The 19,172-nt window shown below is 40.8% G+C and overlaps 2 protein-coding genes across 15 annotated transcripts in view; one reads left to right on the forward strand and one right to left on the reverse strand.

Moving 5' to 3' along the window:
- Nucleotides 1–6,744, forward strand: part of Dyrk4 (dual-specificity tyrosine-(Y)-phosphorylation regulated kinase 4) — a 50,916-nt gene extending 44,172 nt beyond the window's left edge. For 10 of the 14 annotated variants that reach the window (XM_013511559.1, XM_013511557.1, XM_013511558.1 and 7 more), the window contains 3 exons: nt 2,885–3,014; nt 5,554–5,735; nt 6,387–6,744. In XM_013511559.1, the coding sequence (XP_013367013.1) occupies nt 2,885–3,014; nt 5,554–5,735; nt 6,387–6,628 (554 nt within the window). In that variant the 3' untranslated portion in view covers nt 6,629–6,744. Of the gene's footprint in view, nt 1–2,884; nt 3,015–5,553; nt 5,736–6,386 lie in introns of those variants that run through there. The other 4 variants (XM_013511566.1, XM_013511562.1, XM_013511565.1 and 1 more) reach the window with 4 other exon arrangements.
- A 1,222-nt stretch (nt 6,745–7,966) lies between these two features.
- The window catches only part of Akap3 (A kinase (PRKA) anchor protein 3), a 21,041-nt gene continuing 9,835 nt past the window's right edge, over nt 7,967–19,172 (reverse strand). Inside the window, exons 3-5 of the mRNA XM_005378739.1 lie at nt 18,162–18,257; nt 11,808–14,096; nt 7,967–8,329 (exon numbers count right to left, since the gene is read on the reverse strand). Coding sequence (XP_005378796.1) covers nt 8,174–8,329; nt 11,808–14,096; nt 18,162–18,257 — 2,541 coding nt within the window. The 3' untranslated portion in view covers nt 7,967–8,173. The remainder of the gene's footprint in view (nt 8,330–11,807; nt 14,097–18,161; nt 18,258–19,172) is intronic.

Raw genomic sequence — 19,172 nt, forward strand, 5'->3', positions numbered from 1 at the left:
AGCCCCCTCACAGAAGTTTTTGTCACCTCCCCAAACAGCTTTCCTTTTCTCACCATGCACCATAGTTGTATTTTGTCATTAATGGAATGTTATTCTTCATTGCTAACTTTCTCCTAATCTCCAGACTCTTACTGTTCCAGGCTCATTGCAGCTCTGGTATGAAATGAGTAAGCAAAGACTGTCCAAACAGCTTTGCTGTAAATGTGTTGTTGCTGGTCAATTATGAATGGGCCATCTAATTGCTGCAGTTCAGCCTCATCCACAGCCCCATGATACCTGTCTCATCACAAGTCCCAAACTTTGGATTCTATGATCCTCTGTCTTTCTGTGTGAGTTGTCAATACAAGGTAGACAGATGGAATAACAAGATATTATGTGAGGTAGGGTTTCTCAGTACCTTATGCACCATTAAGTAAGACTCACACATAAAATATTTTAGAAGAACCACAAAAAGCTAGGGGGTTCCCAAGTAGAAAAATCCATAGTGGCTTGAAGGTTATCCAGGTGGAAGCAAAGCCAGATAGAAAGAGATGGAATCCGTAGATAGGGACTCTGCCCTCTGGAATGACTTTTCTGATCAGCCATTGAGGTTACAATTCCAGTCTTCCTAGCCCTCTCACTCTTATTTTCAACTGAGAATGGCCTTAGAGTGGGCAGGTCAATTGCATAGCTTTCCACAACTGGCTCCATCCATAGGGAGGTTAAACCATTCACAGGAGGGAGCCAATAGGACAAAGAGTTTCCGTCATGGTGCTCAGTATGCAGTGAGCAGCCATACAAGGTTATACCATTATCTTCTCTGTCATTTAATAAAAAGTTATAACCTTGAGCCCTACCAAAGTTGTAGGGCCTTGGTACTGACTAGGGCCATGTCTTGGCTGTCTTCCAACAGTGCCCACAAATGCACCTTTCTTTAGAGCAGTCAGATACTATGCAGAGACTCTGGCTGACCCTCTGATATTAGGTATACACGGAGCAATGGAGCTACTCTTTGTATCTCAAACACTTTTCCCACACAAATGCTTAGAGAATTCATATTTTGGGCTTTGAAGGATTTAGAGGAAGTAAAGTGTGGATAATGCTGCTCCCTCCTGGTAAATAAAGACTCTGCAGGAAAAATCACATGCTAACCCTTTAACACTGATCTCATGAGATAGCATTGAAGTTGGTACTGTGGGAAGGGAGAATAGTACATTTGGTGGGAAGATATGAAAGACGTAGACATGCCCACTTCACAGAGTACTTGATTTCTACCATCAGCATTAAATTTTAGGATGGTGATGTGGTTTCCGAGCCCACATCTAACATTTCCTGCCTAAGAAGGGATTTTGCTGAGAGCTGCATCACTTTTATTGTTTCCCAAACTTCATCTGATTATAATAATTGTTTGAGCACTTGGTAGAAACACAAATTTCCATGATACTTCTCTATAACCTATGATATTATTGATTAGAAGTAAGACCCAGGATTATATGTTAATAACAGTTCCTTGTGATTCTTATGACACAGTGAGTTCAGAAAACATTGCACTGCTTCAGTTTTTTATTCTCCTTTTCCTGTCTTTTGGCTAACACCTCCCCAGCACCAGCCACTACTGGTTAATAGTCCTAATTAGCAGTGCTCAGTAAGGCTGCCTCAAGAACAGTGAGATACAGAACTTAGGTGTCCTGGGTGGCAAGAAGATGGAAGGAATAGTGAGATATGGGGAGGGCCAGAGGGCTGTGAAAAACTTGCATGAGAAAATAGTTACATAAAGGCCACTTCTGGAATTATGCTATTTATAAGGCTGTGAGCTTGATTACAATAAGGTGGGAGCACTGGTGCCACCATCCAAAGGCAAATGGGATGTTTGAGTTTACAGGCCTTACACAATTGCCCTGGGCCAGTTTATGTCCATATACTTATGCAGACACCCATATATATATGTACACACATCTCATGTACACATTTCATGGAAGCCTTCTAGGAATTTAGTAAGAGCAGATGTCTTTTCAAGGCCCTGCAATTTACAGTGGTTACCAAGTAATAGCGAACTTTGTTCTGCACCTAGAATATGTCTTTTGTGAACTTCACTGAATTCTGTAATAATTCAGTTCAATGTGTAAACTTTGTGCGTGTCTATACACATTCCCCATTTAAGTGCACACTTACAAGGTGTGAGCATAAACATTTAGCTTTTCTGAACATGCATACAAGAACCTGAATGTGAAAATGAATGGTCTTAGCCAGAAAGCAATGCACAAAAAGCCCTTGGAAAATCCTTGGAGCTACCTTCAGGGCTTCCTCTTAGGGATAACAAATTCCACATTGGGCAAGGAGTTTAATAAGAATTTGGACAGGCAAAATTTGGTGTGACACTAAAGAAGAAATGAGGTTAGTTTGCTTGTATGGCTTGTGCATGAGCTCAGAAAGTGTTCTCCAAAAAATCTTTATAAAATACCTTCTCACTGTCCCAAATACTCGTTTTATTGGACTAATGAGAAAGGGACAAAAACATAGATAATCCAGGAAGGAACAATATACTTTTTGTTCTGAACCATTTTGTATGTTCAGATTTATTTAGTCATCATCATCATCATCATCTCTATCACTGTAAGCTTATGCTGTTTACTATTACACCATTTAAACTGATGTGGGGAACATATAGAGTAGTAGGAAAACATGTTTTCAGTGTCAGTAGGTCTCCCCTGGTAATCTGCAGGGTCTATCTGAGTCTGTGGGTGCTTTTGTGCCTGAGGAGCTGGATGGGAGGGGTGGGCAGAGACAGTAGAGAGCAACAGAGCTGCAAAGGTCACTTCAGGAAGCAGCATGGTTGAGTGTACAGCTGTGATGAGAACAGTGAATATTTACACCTGGAACTAAATCAGCATGTTGTATTTCTAAGATTCCAAAGGTTTTCCTAAAAATATAACCAACAACAGGGGGAAAAAAAGGTACCCGGATTCCAAGGATCTTACGATGGTGCTGAAAACCTGTGACTCCAGCTTCCTGGACTTCCTCAGAAGGTGTTTGGTGTGAGTTTGTCGGGTATTACTGCCTCTGGGTTTCCTGTTAAGTAGTAGATTTTCACACACTTTTGCCAGTGTAAGTGTAAGACTGGGAAAGGGTTATAAAAATAACAATACAGATATTCCTCATTTAATGATTGTTCAGACTTAACACGTGTCTTTTTGTAGACTTCTGTACATCTTGTTGATAAAACTTCAATGTCTTTGTTTGCAGCATACACCTTTGACAGTACCATAATTTTTGCTAATTGTGCTGTATAGTACAGCACTGTAGTTTTATGTTCAGTTATAAATTACAGTACTGCATGTAAGAAAAATGCAAATAAAACCAGAATCATCCGTTTGGAGTTTTCTTTGACCATTTCTTTGTTCTGACTATTGTAATGAATGTACTATACACAATTCCTCATTTGGCAACCAATTCTGTTAACACCCTACTCGCAGGGGCAGAGTTTAGTCATTAAACAAGGAGTGTCTGTAATACTAAAGGTAGAGCTTTAAAGTCTCCAAATTGCTTCCACATCAGACAGCACACTCTCCTACTGTGTAAAGATCAGGCAGATTACCTGCTACTTTTCAGAAATGGTGGCTGAGCTCAGAGAGATTGATTTGCCTCAGATTATGCAATGTGTGGATAGAGTCTATTATCTTTTTGGCTTCCAGCTGTTTGGCAGCAAGACTGTAGGCAAGTCCTAATGTCTTCTGCTTTGTGAACCAAAGCAACCACCTTAAGGGGGCCCACATGCTTACACATCCAACACACATTGGCTCCCGGGCTCCTCCCCATCCTGCTAGGATTTTGTGTTTAAATTGTCTTACATTAGGAAACTATGGGAAGAATGAGCTCTAAACCATTTATTATGCACAGCATCTTCCAGTCTATATGCACATTGTGAATCTGATGCTGTAGATCAAGTCATACCAAGAAAGAAATCAACACACAAAGCACTCAGCAGTGTCCAGTTTAAGTGTTTGGAAAATATTGACTATTGTTTTACTACTGTTTTATTGTTAAAGAAGTTTTTTGCAAGTCTGTCTCCACCAACAAATAGATTATGTGCGATATTTAGTAAAACACCATTTCTCTCTGGGGTCTCAGTTTCCTTTTTTATACAATGAGGTATTCTTAGGGTACCTGTAGGTAACTATTTAACATTTTTAGAAGACCACATCTTTGTATTCCCTCATTCTTCCAGTGAGACAGTAATTCACCAAAATACTCCCTTAGCATTCATGTATTATGAAGTTTGGGCACTAACTTGGAGGGTAAAGCATCAGATACATTTGGAAGCATTCCTATGGGAGGCCATTCTACCTACTTATCTGAATAGAGGATTCCATATCTCATGTTTTAAAACAAATAAACCACCTCAGCCTTGTGCTGAAGCTACAGAATGAATGTGTTTTAGCAATGACAGAAACTGACCACTGAGATAGTAGAGTATCCAGAAACCCAACTACCCAGAACATAGGGCTCAATACCAAGAAAGGCATGATCTCTTAGTGCAAAGGACTGTTGCTTACAACTTGTGAGAGGCCAATGGAGACTGTTACCTAATGCATATATTGCTCATGAGCAAATCATTTGTATGAGACTAAAACTTGAGCCAAAGGGTGAATCAAATAGGGGCAAATATATAATCCTATGTAGACTAACTCTAGAAGGCCAGAAGAGAGACATAGTTTAACAGCAGTGCACTTGACAAAGAACTGGGGTCTTGAGTTGTTTGTGGCATTGGTAAGTCTAGAATGCTTATACCATCTTCTTGAAGTTGGGAGCTATTCCCAGCATGATGGGCCACAGATTGATTTTACTACCTTAGAAGATGGTCAGATGGTAGAAACCATATCATATGATCAATAATAGTGATATAAGCATTTTCCGATAGTTGAAAGACTGACATAAAAAAAAGATTAGTCATTTTATTTTATATGCCACTAGTGAGTAGAATAAAGACCTGGTAAAATTTTCTGTGGTCAACAGTGGCTAAATAAAAATGAAAAAAAACCTTTTAATCTAAATTTTCAAGATTGGAATTGTTGGATATGTTAGCCTTGTCACAATATTAGTTGATGATGGCAGGATGAGTCTATGTTGGGAGTTCTATCAAATGTGTTTTGTTACTGTGTTAAAAGTTTGCCTGAATTATATCCAGTTCCCTTACAAAACTTAATGCAGTATATTCAAATTCTGTAATTTTCTTTGTGATATATTTGGCGGCCCAAATCCCATAGTTTGGGAATTTATTTTTATCTTTTTACCAAATCTTAGATCCTATCAGTTACTTTTTTAAAATGATTCTTTCTAGGGATTCTAACAAAACTTAGATTTGAATGTATTCCTGAATCATTACACAAATTTTCTAAGAAGATTATTTCCAATAGTTGTTTCCAGTTACTTTAAGATTGTATGTTGTCTCGTTGATGATGTCTTTGAGATAAAATATAGCTTAAATGAAAAATATCTTCATTGGATTGAAAAAGCATTGTAACATTAAAAAGGGGAGAAGACCAATAACCCATTCTGGGCTCTGTTGGTGTGCAGATGGGAACCTTCACTTCGCATGACCCCTGATCAGGCCCTCAAGCACGCCTGGATTCATGATACACGGAATCTCAAACCATGGCCCAGGCCCCAGACCTTGAGGAAATCTAGTTTCCATTTTCCCTCTGATCCAAGCAAAAACAAGGTTCAAGGACATCATCATTCCACCAAAAATAAAAAAGGTACATTCCTCAGACAGCCAGTCCTATTGCTATAGTCCCTGGAGCCAGGTATTTCTGGAGGATTTTGACAATTTCTCTGAAATTAACCTTGAAGAATTCATTTCTGGCTACACTACGACTAGCCTGCCATTTCTTATTTTGGGGATTTTCCTCTTTTAGGAAACTTTGGACTCTTGCTTTTTGGCCCTTGTCATTAGTACTTTCCATTTTTCTCCTGTACCCTATTCCATTTCACCTCCCTCCGTGCTCACTCTCTGAGCCTACTCCTTTGTGCCCTATAATCACCTGAAGAGTCATTGTTACCGTGGCATTACACAAATCTTTAATTTGCAGTACACCACAGTATAGGTCACTAGAGTCAAGCTACCTGGGATTAAGTTCTGGCCAGACTATACCGGGAGTGGGCCCTTGGGCAATTGACTTATGAGAATGAGAATGCTTATTCTGTAAGGTTGCTGAAAGCGTCAAGTAAATTAGTAAATGTAAAATGCTTAGAATAAGGCCTGGCATGTAAAATGTGCTTTTTATGAGCTACTTTTATACCATTACAACCACAATTTCTGCTAAGTGCTTTACAGCTTAATGGGAAATTAGAATGCACACTAACTCATATGGAATGCTTATTTTCTTGTCTCCTCTCCTCTTTGGTAGGTGAGACCTCCAAAGACACCACAGACAAAAACAAGGATGGTGCCACTAAGCACTCTCCAAATCCCAGTGCGCAGCAGGCGTCTCTCCCACACATCACTGACACCATCCAGCTGCCTCCCATCGCAGACACTCACAAGAAGCCAGAGGTCACTGTTGGACAAGAGGCACCGGTGACCTCCAGAGAACAACAAAGCAAAAACTCTTCTCCCAAAAACACAAACACTCTGCCACCTATTATGTGACCCTTGCTGAAGGCATGTCCTGTTCCTTTCCACCTGTGATTTGTTACAGACAGCTCTTATATTGTACAATACTTCACATTTTTTATGCATAAATATTTCAAAAATTAAAACTATTCACACAGATAACTGGCATATTTCCTCTTATGAAGGGGTGGATAACCTCATAATTGAACTCACTTTTTAGGTGTGAATGTATGCTGGGGATATTTTGAGGGACCCAATGTTATGGCATCAGTAGAACTTTGTTTTTCCTTTCCCATGCCTGCTAACTTAGGTCAAGCAGGATTCTCTGAAAATGATAGAAGCTGAATTCACTTACTTTAAACAAGAAGGACTATCTATTGGCTTATATTATTGGTGAGAATCAGAAGTAGATGTGGTTTCAGACACAGCAGAATCTAGGAATTCAAACAAGATGAGAGGGCAATGTCATCAAGGTCATCTATTAGCCTTGCTTCTTCTCTTTTTAATACCTGGTTTCCATTTTAGTTGCTGCATAATATTCCATAAAAGGTGACACCAGGTAATTGAAGCTATGGATTTGCATGAGATTGCCCAGGGAAGATGACAGAATGAATCTACAGGCAAGAGAAAATCCTAGCAAAGATAAATGTAGAAGGAGTTGATAGAGCACAGTTCCCCCAAGAGACACAGAGGACTAGGAGAAACATTAGCCAGAGGAGGAGGAAGTTTCTAGAAGGTAAACAGGATGAAGAATATAAAATTCCATAGAGAGGATAAGAATGAAAAGTCATCCCTTAAGTGGGATGACTTGGGCTTTAAGTCAAGAAATGCAGTGTCATAGTAGGTAACATGCCTCAGGTTTGACAGTCAGAAACAAATTCAGGTCCTGGGAACTTTTTTTCTTATTCTGTGGTGCTGGGGTGGAACCTAAGGTCTAGTGCATAGTAGGCAAGCACTGTACCACTGAACCACATTCCAGTGCTTGGGGCCATTTTTTACGCTATCCTCAGCCATATGTAAGGTTAGAAGAGATTTGTTCTGTAGCTCTGCAGAGACAGAGCGAGGAGACAAGTTCTCAGCATGGTGATTAGAATGACTGTGACTGGATATAAAAACTACTTTCTGATCTCCATGGTTATAAAAGGAGAAATGAATTCTGGATGAATTGTGGCTTATTTTGAGGGTACAGATGAAAGGAGGGAGCTGGAAACTGTGGCACACTAACGGGGAACATGGAGGACAGGCACAGTGGCTTTGCTAGTGCCTCTGGGTCCAGCACCATTTTGCCTCCGCCATCCATCTGATGTTCTTCTCATTCTTTAGGTATTTTTACCTTAATATCCCCTTGGATCCCAAGGAAACCAAACACATGGAGCCCTTTAATTGTAATTTTTAATTTTACGTCCTTGCTCGCATGGACAGGAAAATCTTCAAAATTCAGTGACTCGAAGATGATGCGTCTTTGATGAGAGTGGTGTGAGGGTAGCATGAGGGCTCTGAGAGGATCTGAGGAGGGTGGCTGTGGTGGGAGGTAAGGGCTGGGCCCACTCAGGAGCAGCGGTTGCTGCGAGTGGGCTCCCGTCACAGGTTTACCATGAGCCAGTCCAGCAGCTGCAGCCGTGTGACATTTCCCACCGCCTCGTCAAGCTGTCGCTCCTTCTCGTAGCGCAGCACTGACTGCAGAACTTCTCCAACGCTGCGTCCCTTTTCCACAGCAGCAGCAGAGAGCTGGAGTAGCTGTGGAGAGCAGAGACAACAGTCGTGGAGGGTGCAATATCCCAAGAAAGGCTGGAAAGAAACTGCCGTGACTAGACCCAAAAGGAATCGGCAGCAGGAGAGACCAGTTAGAGGTTAAGAAGACTTCCTTTGTCAGCCTGCTTGACAGAAGAAAGTTGATGACATCACTCTTAATTCAAAGAAGAGGTGTTAATAATCATCTGCCCATGATATGGGAAATGTGATTTCTCATTAAGATTCAAATATCCCTGTCTTTCCTCTCTAAGGTGACGTTTTCCCAGGGTGTTTGTCAATAGTGTTCTTGCTTCCTAGGAATTCTAAGGTTCTAAACTCACCCTACTATCATGAAACAGTCTCCATTGTTGTCCTGAAGCCAACAAGGACATATGGATGCTGCTTTCCATGTTCCATAGACCAGAGAACCTACATTATGAGAGCAGGAAGGGCCCTCAGCCAGCAATCTGACCACAGGGAGGTACTGCCCAGCAAGGTGACAGAGACTTGTCACAATGATATGACACTGCTGGTCATTCTCAGAGCCAAAATGCAATCCAGGTCTCTGGACCCTAAGCTTAGCCCTCTTTCCAGTACAAAATGTGAAAAGAAGTCAAAAAAATAACTGTACTAATATGAACACAGTATATTGCCATTTATCTGAAATCCTAAAGGCAACAAACTATCTCAAAGAATCAAGTTTTTATTTGTGTATTCTGCTCCTTATCAGAGTCAAGGTCAAATAAGTGGGCCAGATATCATGAGCTTTTTCAGAAGGAGAAAGTTCCATGCAAGAAACAGATACATAAGGATCCTCCTGAGACAAGCAGATAGTCTCAAAAAAAAATTTTTTTTAAAGCAGGAAATGTAGAACTAAAAACAAACAAAACCAAAAAACATTAAAAACTTATGGAATAGGCTAAACAACAAAAACAAAGGAGAGAGAGACTAGAATAGCTTTTCTTCTCTCAAGAGAGGCAAGATGGGGATACATATGTGGAAATACTCTCTTCATTGTGCACTCTTCTCTACTTCTGGATACTGACCTCTGCACATGCACTGCCTATTCAAAAATAAATAAGGTCATTTAAGTGAAGTGGGCTCACAGCTCCCCAGTGCCACTAGGGTCAGTCACCCGTATCAGCATGAGAATATTTGTTTACATTAATCTTTTTCCTCCAAAAGTCACTGTTAGGTAGTTTTTTGGAGTTTGTGTCATCTTATTGCTCTTAATAATAATGCTCTATGAAAATCTATTCATTAGGTGAAGTTTACACTGCTGCTCTGCCCATCCAGTCTTTTCCTTTCAGAAAATAATAGGTGACTATCTTCAGGATGGGCAGAATTGTGGACTGCTAGTCTGCTGGTCTCATTTTAGACAGATATATTACAAACAGTCTAATTCAAAATAATCTAAAACCAGTATTATGCATGATGTGTATCATGGGCTTCACTTAAAACATGAATACAGAACCAGTGCCCTCTTTACACACTGTACACATGAAGGCTCTGTTAGATTTTTTTCGTCAATCTAAAGTTTCTGCCAGACTGTAGCCTCTCCTCCTGCTTGCTGCTACTTGCCAAGTATCACAACAGTTATGCATTTTACAGATTGAAAACCTTGTAAGGAGACAGATCTTGCCAAGTACGTTTAGGGGCATATCTAATATTGGCGCCAGCTGTCGTCTAGCCCAGGAGATCCCAATCTTTTTGACCTGAGGGATGAGTTTTGAGGAAAACAGCATTTTCTCAGACAGCGGGGGTGGGGGTGGGGGTGGGTCTCAGGAAGGTTTAAAGGAAACTGCAACCCACACATGCACGGTTTTTGAAAGGGGGTGTGCTCCTGTGAGAGTCTAATGTCAGTGCTGATCTGACAGGAGGTGGAGCTCAGGTGGTGATTTGAGCAATGGAGCAGCTGTAAGTACAGATGAAGCTTGCTGACTTGTCTGCCACCCACATCCGGTTGTGCACGCCCAGTCCTTAACAGAACTGGGGACCTCTGCTCCAGCCCAAACTTCAATATGCACTCACAACTAGGTACTTTGCTAAATAATCTGGTCTAGCAGGTCTGGAGCTAAGCCTCAGATTGTGCACTTCTAACAAGACCCAATAATGGTGGTTCCTGGATGACACTGAGTAAACCTGTAGTCTTGCTAAGACAGATTGTTGCTAAGACTGAAGTCAAGGTCACAGTTTCTTGTTTCAGCTTGATGCAGGCTAATCAGGACATTATATAATCTGTGTCTTCTAAGTCATCAGATAAACCCAGTAGCCCAGTGACAAGGATTACTAATAGTACTTATTAAAAAGAGAAAGCCTCTTTCTCCACATCTTCTGGTTTCCACGAGGACGAATTTTTCCTCCTTTTTGTTACATCTCTCCCTTCTTCCCTCCCTCCCTTCCCTCTTCTTTCTTTTTCTTCTTTTCTTTCTGTTTTGTTTTTCTTCCTTCTCTCTTCCTCTTTCCTTTATTTCTTCTTTTTCTTCCTTTTCTTTCTTTCTTTCTTCTTTCTTTTCTTTCTTTCTTTCTTTCTTTCTTTTTCTTCCTTCTTTCTTTCTTTCTTTCTTTCTTTCTTTCTTTCTTTCTTTCTTTCTTTCTTTCTTTCTTTCTTTCTTTCTTTTACTAGGGATCAAACCCAGGGACTCATACATGCAAACAAATGCTCTACTGCAGAGCTATACCCCCAACTCCAAAGATGAATTTTTCTAAAAATCAATTGATAAAAGCCATTGTTCTACTTCTCACAATCAAGAGATAACCCAAAGTTGGGGAAGTGTGTAGATATGGTCTCACTCTTTCAATTCCTCCACGCTACTCTCAGCTGCAATTTGAGTGCTTGTGCGTGCTCTCCAGATCACTGTCCTGAACGCTCACTGGAAGACTTTGGTGGGGATTTGAGAACTTGGAACACTTACCTTTATCATTAACAGTAGTGATAGATCAATCTCCCATCTGTCTTTAGTTTTACTTCTCAACTGAATCAGAACTCACAGTAGGGGCAAGAGAGGTTTTATTTATTGAATTCCTACAAATCCCAACACCACCTCAGATATTAGTGACAGGTTTGAAATGGCCATAAACCAAACCCATTGTCTTCCTCTTCATCTCATCCCAGTGATACATTCCAACAACTCCACCTTATTTCAGGCAATTCTATTCTACCCAAAAGTCAGCCTGCAGCCCAGACCTTAATCTGATTCCTTCACCAAATTTCTTGGAAGTTCCTTATATGTGCACTCTCACAAATAAATGCAAAAAATCGAAAAATATCATTCACCTTTTCTTTTTCCTTTTGATATGTCTCTGATTGGGCAATATATAATTTGACTTTATCCATTATCTCTGCCAAGTGGCGTGATCTTTGAGTTTTTACAGTCCCCATTTGACCCTTACTGTAGTTATACTCCCATTCAGAAAGCAAATAGTGTACAAATTCCAAATTAACCCTTAGGAAACCTTTCCAAATTCCTCTGGCCTTTCTTACCTTTTCCTGGATCCCCTCATCATCACCAGCAAAGTACAAAATAGGGACATTGAGTTCAGAGGCAGCTACCCACTGAAGGACGGCTTGCAGTTGCTTGTTCTGGACTGTGTCTGTTAGGTTGTGGTTGCTGACAATCACCTTGGGGGCTGAGCAACTTTCAGGCACCTGTCCTGACAGACACCTCAGCTCATTGTGGATATTTTGATAGGCGTTCTGCAGGAGAGCTTCTGCTGTCCCCGTGCCCTTCACAGGTAAGCAGTCATATAAACTATCTGGGAGGGCTGAACTTGGCCTGCTGGCATCTCCACACTTCTCATCTCCCAGTTCTACCAAGGAAGAGTCACAGGACTTGGCAATGATGACACACAACTTCATCACGGAGTCCATGAGCTGCTCTACCATCTGCCCACTCATGTGACCATCTACCTGGCTGGCGACCATCTTGGTCAGTTCAGAGAAGGGACCACCAGCCTCACTGTCTTCACATGGCTTGGTAGAACAAGGAGTCACAGGTCTTTCACACTGGTTGCCACCTTCTTCCTTAACCCGCACCTTGGGTTCAGAGCAACGGTCACTCTTAAAAATGGTCTCACTAAGTAAGTTCCTGATGAAATTGAAGAAAACACTCATGAGATCCTTCTTTCCTGTTTGTTCTTGGTCACAAACCTGATGAGGATACTTAAGGTTAGACTCATTGGGAGCTGCACAGGACTTGCCATGGGAGAAGTTGGTGGTGCTAGCAGCTTCAAGGAAGCTCTGTGCATCCATTCTCCCTCCCTGGGCCAGGTGGTATTGAATCAGAAGTAGGGCAGATACGATCAGGTCCTTGGCCCAGGAGTCTGAATCACACATGGAATTCTCAAGATCTTCTGGGTGGCACAGAGGAGGGCTGAAGTTGCAAGTATCCTGATCTTCAAAGAGAGGGTCTGACACAGGGCCACCCTGCTCATTGGGAGCTGCAGATGCTGCACGCTCAGGACGTGGGGATTTGCAATCTTTTTGTTGATTTTTATGCCACATGGTCAGTCCCTCTTTGATGATGTGTTCACCTACAGTTTCAATACACGTCTTCTCCTTCTGTGGTTTGCATGTAGAATACATCTTTTCTCTCACTTTAGCTTCAGATTTCATTGAGAAGTTCATGTTCCGGCCCTTAGGGTCACCCATGCCTCTCGTGGAGATGAGGGAATAACTCTCGGACTTGTCTTTGGCTTTCCTGATAGTCTCAGGGATTTTCTTGGCAAACACCACATTGTAGAGTTTCCCTAGCATGGCATCCATGATATCTGTGGCTTTTTGGCTTCCCTGAGAGAAGAGACTTCTTTTCACAGCAGAGACAAAGTCTGTGTCAGTCATGAGAGTTCCCGTGACATTGTGGAGGTTGGTCATGAAGGAGTCGATGAGATCTGAGACAACCTCTTTTGCGTGCTTGATCAGGACTCTCTTCAGCAGGATGGTGGCGATGGTTGAGTCTTTTACTTGGATCTTCAGTGTCTTCATGATGGAGACCATCATATCAGATACCACACTATTGGCGTAGGTCATGATCCCTTGACTAACAGACGCTGTGAAGTCATCAGGCCTTTCCTTCCCTTTGAACATCTTTTTTTCTGCAGGTAAGGACCGCCCGCCCTCTTTGGCATCTCCTGCATTTCGAGATTCAAATACTTCCTTATAGAAAAAGCACTTCTTAGAAGCAGGCTTGTCACCTGGACACTTGCTTTCCTTGGTGCTCTCCTTGATCTTTAAAGTAGACTTGTATTTCAGATTTGGAGGACTCTGTGATTCTGAGGCTCTGTCTCCAGAGCCAGGAGCCTTGTCCGAGTTAGCGTTCTTGACACACTCTGAGACTGTTGCATTCACCAACTCAGAAGCTACTGTGCTCAGGCTTTTTGGGGGTGAGGGGTCATCCCCCATATACACTGATTGATGGATACATTTTTTTACAGAGCCATCGATCTTCTCATCAATCTCTTTGCGGGCCATGGCTATGACTAGATTTGTGAGGTGGTTTGCAAACAAGGAGAGTTCATCTACTGAACTCCTGTTGCCAGCCTGGGAAGGAGTCTCTTTGTGACTCATCTCAAAATGCAATCTTCCTGGACTTCCCTTGGTGGTAGTGTTATAATAGTCTACAGAGAAACCTTTGCGTGGGTCTCCGGGGTTGGCCAATTCCTCACCAAATGATGATTCTCCAGGTTTGAATTTAGCATCTTGGAACTCTGCTGTGCTCTTTTCCAGGTCTCTGCGGAGCCAGCTGAGCACTCTGACAGGATCTGTTGAGGTGTCCTTAAAAACAGACAAGGTTTCATCAGACTGTAACAAAGTAAAGCAATGGGATCTTCAGAATAACCTCAAATGCCTGTCACTAAAATTGTCACACCCCCCCTCAGGCTTCCTCCATCATTGCAATAAAAGTAATCTACATTTACAGAGCGCTTACTAGGTACCAAGCACTATTTCAAGTATTTTAAGACTACTATCTCATTTAATGTTATTCTTACAATAAACCTAAATATTAGTTCTTTATCTTCACTTTATAGGGAAGAAATTGAAGACCTGAGAAGTTAGTTAGCTACTCATTTGAAGTTATACAGCCAATTGATGGCACAGTAGGAATTCTAATCCAGAGCCCACATTGTCAGCTACTGCACATACGGCTTCTAACTGCATGCATCTTCAAATTCCAAAGTCGTCAGCCACACAGAAGAGTCAACATTTGAACTGAATCAGTAGGTATCTCTTATATTGATCTTAATTGCTACTTCCTAGAGCTTATTTGTTTTTGTTCAGGTTTCTTATTAGTATAGTTTTCCCCCAAAATGGGAAAATTGTATGTAATCAATTATCTGTCAGGGTACACAAGCACAATCTTAATATATTAAGTAGCTTCCAGTGGAGCACATGACATCAATTAAGTCAACAGCCTGATCTACAACTGAGGAGTTAATATCTGTGGGCAATTCACTGGTTTTGAGGGAATACAGACTGTGATGGACACTAGCTGTAATGAGAACATGCACATATCTGTGTATGCACCTATTATAATCTTTACATGAAAAACTCTTCACTTGAACATAGGATAAAATAATGTTACTAATAACAACGAAATGTCCCATTTAGTTATCAAATGTAAAGAACCTTGTAATTATTGGGCTTCATATGTTTATTTACAAATGAGGCTGGGCATGGGAATGGATGCCTGTAATCCCAGCACTTGGGAGGCTGAGGTAGGAGGATTGCTATGAGTTTAAGGTCAATTTGAATGACATGGTGGGACCCTGTCTCAAAAAACTGAGACAGAGAGAGACAGAGACAGAGACACAGGAAATGACCATGAGAATTTAAAGACTACCTTACTGTTTTTATTCTCTAAACACTAGTGTACCTCCAAAACAAATAGTTTACCACTAAAGTAAAATTTACCAGCTAGTGTTTGTAAAATACCTGTAAAGTTTGCCAAGAGCTGCATCAAGTGCTTTATATAAATATTCCATTTAATCCTCAGATTTACCCTGTAAGGTAAGTTTTACTCTTCTAGTTTCACTGGCAGGATAACAGAAGCTTAGAGAAACTGAATAATGTGTCTAGCGTCTCACAGATGGTATGTGGTGGGGCTCATATTCAGATCTAGTTCTGCCTCTAAAACCAGTGTCCTCCATCCCAATGTTACAGCCTGGGTTTGGTAAGTTGGAAGCAAAGAGAAGCAGCAGTACCAGCCTTTTGCAATGCTAGCTTAAGCTGCTCATTACTATGTCAGAATTAAGGGCAAGTTCTTGGTTTTCAAATCCTCCAAAGGGTCCCCCTCATATGAATAATAGCTGCTACAGTAGAAATGATGGCTTCAGTGGAAATTACACATTGTCTACAGTACAACTTCTCACACTACCTGTCATTCTCTTGGAGCTTTTCACAACTCTATAAATCATTGCTAATTGACAACAAGGCTATTACATATAATTTTTATACACTTGTAAGGGGAGGCTTGACGCCCACAGTGGAAAAGGTCACCTGGGCCTCCCTATGCACATACAGCATAACATTTCTGATTTACGTTTTTGAACCTCACCAGTTTTTTTTTAGTGAATCAAATAAAATCTTTAAAATGTGTTCATTTGGTTCTTTGGCTACTGGGAATCGAACTCAAGGCCTCATGATTGCCAGGCAGGCACTGAGCTACATCCTCGGTCCTCACTTTTGTAACATATGAGAGTCATTAGCTTATCTTTCTCTGAAAATGACCTTTTCATAGATTTGGAAGTCTTCCAGCAAGATGCCCCACAGACTCACCTAGTGAAGGTAAATGGCAACTTAGCAGAGGCACACTAAGAGGCCTCTTTTCTTGGCTCCTAGAGTGACAACAGGACCTTGCAGAAGCTCTTCTTTTAGCTTTCCTTTCTACTCATTTTGTTCATGGTTTTAGTTTGGGTCCATTCCTGACCAGTAATCATTGGTGGCAGCAGTGATTAGGATCCTGGCTTATTGCCTGAATCATCTCTTGGATGGATTGTTTATATATCTATTCTGTTGGGTGAGAGAATACAGGAACTTTATTTGAATAGTCTGCCTTTAATTTCTGTACATTAAAGGGCAGAGGTCAACAGAAGATTGAAGAGAATCAGTTTGGGTTGGCTCTTACTTTGAAATTTACTACCTTTATGTCTTAACTATTTTATGTAAATTTGTTAGGGTTTTCTCTTTTAGGTTCCTATATATAAAAAGTAGATTTGGAATAAATAGAAGATGGGGCACATAACCTGTTTACATGCAAACATATTTAACAGATGTTAATACTAATGGTAAGGATTACAGTAGTGATTCCATTAGATTATGAGAGCTTTAAAAGGAGGGAAGTGTTTCTAATTTATTTTTGTTCTTGACACTAACACTGGAACAGTGTCTGAGCCAGTTTGCTGCCTGTTATGATTTAGGTCTAGAATGTCCCCTCAAAGTCTTATATGTTAAGAGGTGGGGAATTGGAAGGTGATTGGATCACTGGAGCAGTAGGCTCATCAGTGAATTAGTCCATTGATGGGTTCATACTGAAGGTACTGGTGGGAGGTGAGGCCTGGTCAGAAAAGACGGACACTGACAGTATGACCTGGAAGGATTTATTCTTGATTCTCCTTTCCCTGACCCCCTCTTCTTGGCCATCATGGGTTGAGCAGCTTTCCTGTGCCAGGCCAATCCTCCTTGCCATTTCTGTACTGGAGGCAGCCAACGATGGACTGAACACTTTGAAATCATGAATCCAAATAAACCTCTCTTTCCTGTACATTGTGAGTGTTGAGTATTTTGTCCCAGTGATGGAAAAGTGAATAATGCACCTCTCACTCCAAATCCACTCTTTTTTGCCTTACTTTATGACTCTTGCTTGGACTGGAGCCCTTAAATACTTCTCTGGCAGTTGGATTTGTCAACAGAAGGCAGTCTTCCAGAAGGCCCTATATAATCACAGCAGGAGCAGAGGGCTTTCCTAATGGCTTGTTTGTACCTTTTGACAAGCTTCTGGTAGCAGCTACTCTATGTCCTAAGACACCAGAAGCAGCCCTGGATTAGGAAGAGGGAGGCCCTCTGAGCTCTTAGTTTCTTATTCTTTTTCTCTTGGTCTGAGGGGAGGAGAGCTGCTTTCTGCATGTGCTATTTCTGGAACTCTTAAACTCCTTTTACTATCTTTTAGTAGTTAACTGCCCTTTACTAGTAAACAGTTTATAATATAAAACGACTGGTGTGGTTTCTATCTTCTCACTGTGCTTTGACTGATACAGTATCAGATATTAAGCATTTAATAAATGTTGAATGGCAACAGCAGAGTGACAATATTACTGAGAAGAGAGGTAATAGTTCTCAGAATTTTAAGGCAACCTACATTTCAGAGAATATTTTCTATGAGCCTTGGAAACATTTCCAACTCATTTCTCTTTGAAAACTACACAAAAATTTGCAACTGTAAGTATACTTTTTTCATTAGTTATAGCACATTTCTCCTGCCAGCGACCATATAAAAAGCATTTTCCCCCAAAATACAGAATTTGTTGGAGAAAACTGGGAAATTCTTGTCTGTAGGTGGTCATTTTTCCCACCAAAAATCTCACCTTAAAATATAAGATGTAGGTGGCGATGCTAGAGAGAGCAGGGCTACTCTTGATGACATCTCACATATCCCTAACCTGGTGTTTATGGACAGGTTATGCTCAGCCAGGCATGGGAATGCATGCCTGCAATCCTACAATCCAGGAGACTGAGGGAGGAGGATTGTGAGTTCAAGTGTAGCCTGGGCTAGCAAGTTCAAGGCAGGTCTGAGCTATACAGTGAGACCTTGTCTCAAACACATAAACAGAGGTTCACCCTTACCATTTTCCAGTCCTGGGGCTGGCCTTCTCCGGGTGAATAAACATCAACTTTGCATACTCCATTTGGGCTTTGTAACCAGTTGACCTTATCAGCCATCTGGAAGCAGAGAAGAAAAGTCATTAAAGGACAGATTACATGAAAGTAAGGAGAAATAAGGGGCATGGCAGAAATGCCAGAAGTAGGAGTAATACCTTCAGTAGTGAGCTACCAGAAGAGCTAACTCAGATCCACTTAACTCTGGACATCCTTATCCTCAACTCTCAATTTCAGGAAGATTTCCTAACCATATTGTCTCTAGTGGTGAGGCTGCCGCCTGACACAGGCTGGTGCTTCACCCATATTTGTTAAATGAATAGGCAGCCACAATGTGCTTTGTTCTATGCTTGAAAACCTTCCTGCTTCCTCTCTTTGATTTTTAGTAGAAACTCAAAACTAAATGTGAATAAAACAGAATTTAGTTTTTTTCTTGCCAGTTCTTATCCTATGAAGTGATTTTTAAAGACACAGATGGCTTATTTTTTTATTTTAAAGAGAGTAGTAAAAGAAAAAAAAAAAGAGCAATAGTAGCATACCAACATCACAAACATAAACAAAACAAAGCAATCACCTTAAAAGTGATACAGGGTTTCAACACAAAATGATAGGAACTAACAGTGGTTGTTATATTACATATTGTTATTTTCAACTACATTGCTCAGATTACCAGATGTAAGAATGGAAGATTGCTCAAGCCATTAAAGAGAACAAAAAATAATTATTAGATAAAACATTACAGATAATACAGAGTTTCACTAAAAAGGTGGTAGGAATTCACTAATGGTTGTTCCATTGCATAATATTGTCTTCAAATCAGTTGCTCAGAATACCAGACACAAGCATGCAAAATTGGTCAGAAAAATTTTTTTGGTAAAAATTGGTAAAACAAATTTTAAGCATTATCTGTTCTTTTCAATATACCATCAGACATCAGCAGTACAGTTATCCCAGTTATTCTTCTATATACATACATAT

Source organism: Chinchilla lanigera, unplaced genomic scaffold (genome assembly GCF_000276665.1).
Source record: "Chinchilla lanigera isolate Chin_1 unplaced genomic scaffold, ChiLan1.0 scaffold00012, whole genome shotgun sequence".
In the NCBI taxonomy this organism is placed as follows: Eukaryota; Metazoa; Chordata; class Mammalia; order Rodentia; family Chinchillidae; genus Chinchilla; species Chinchilla lanigera.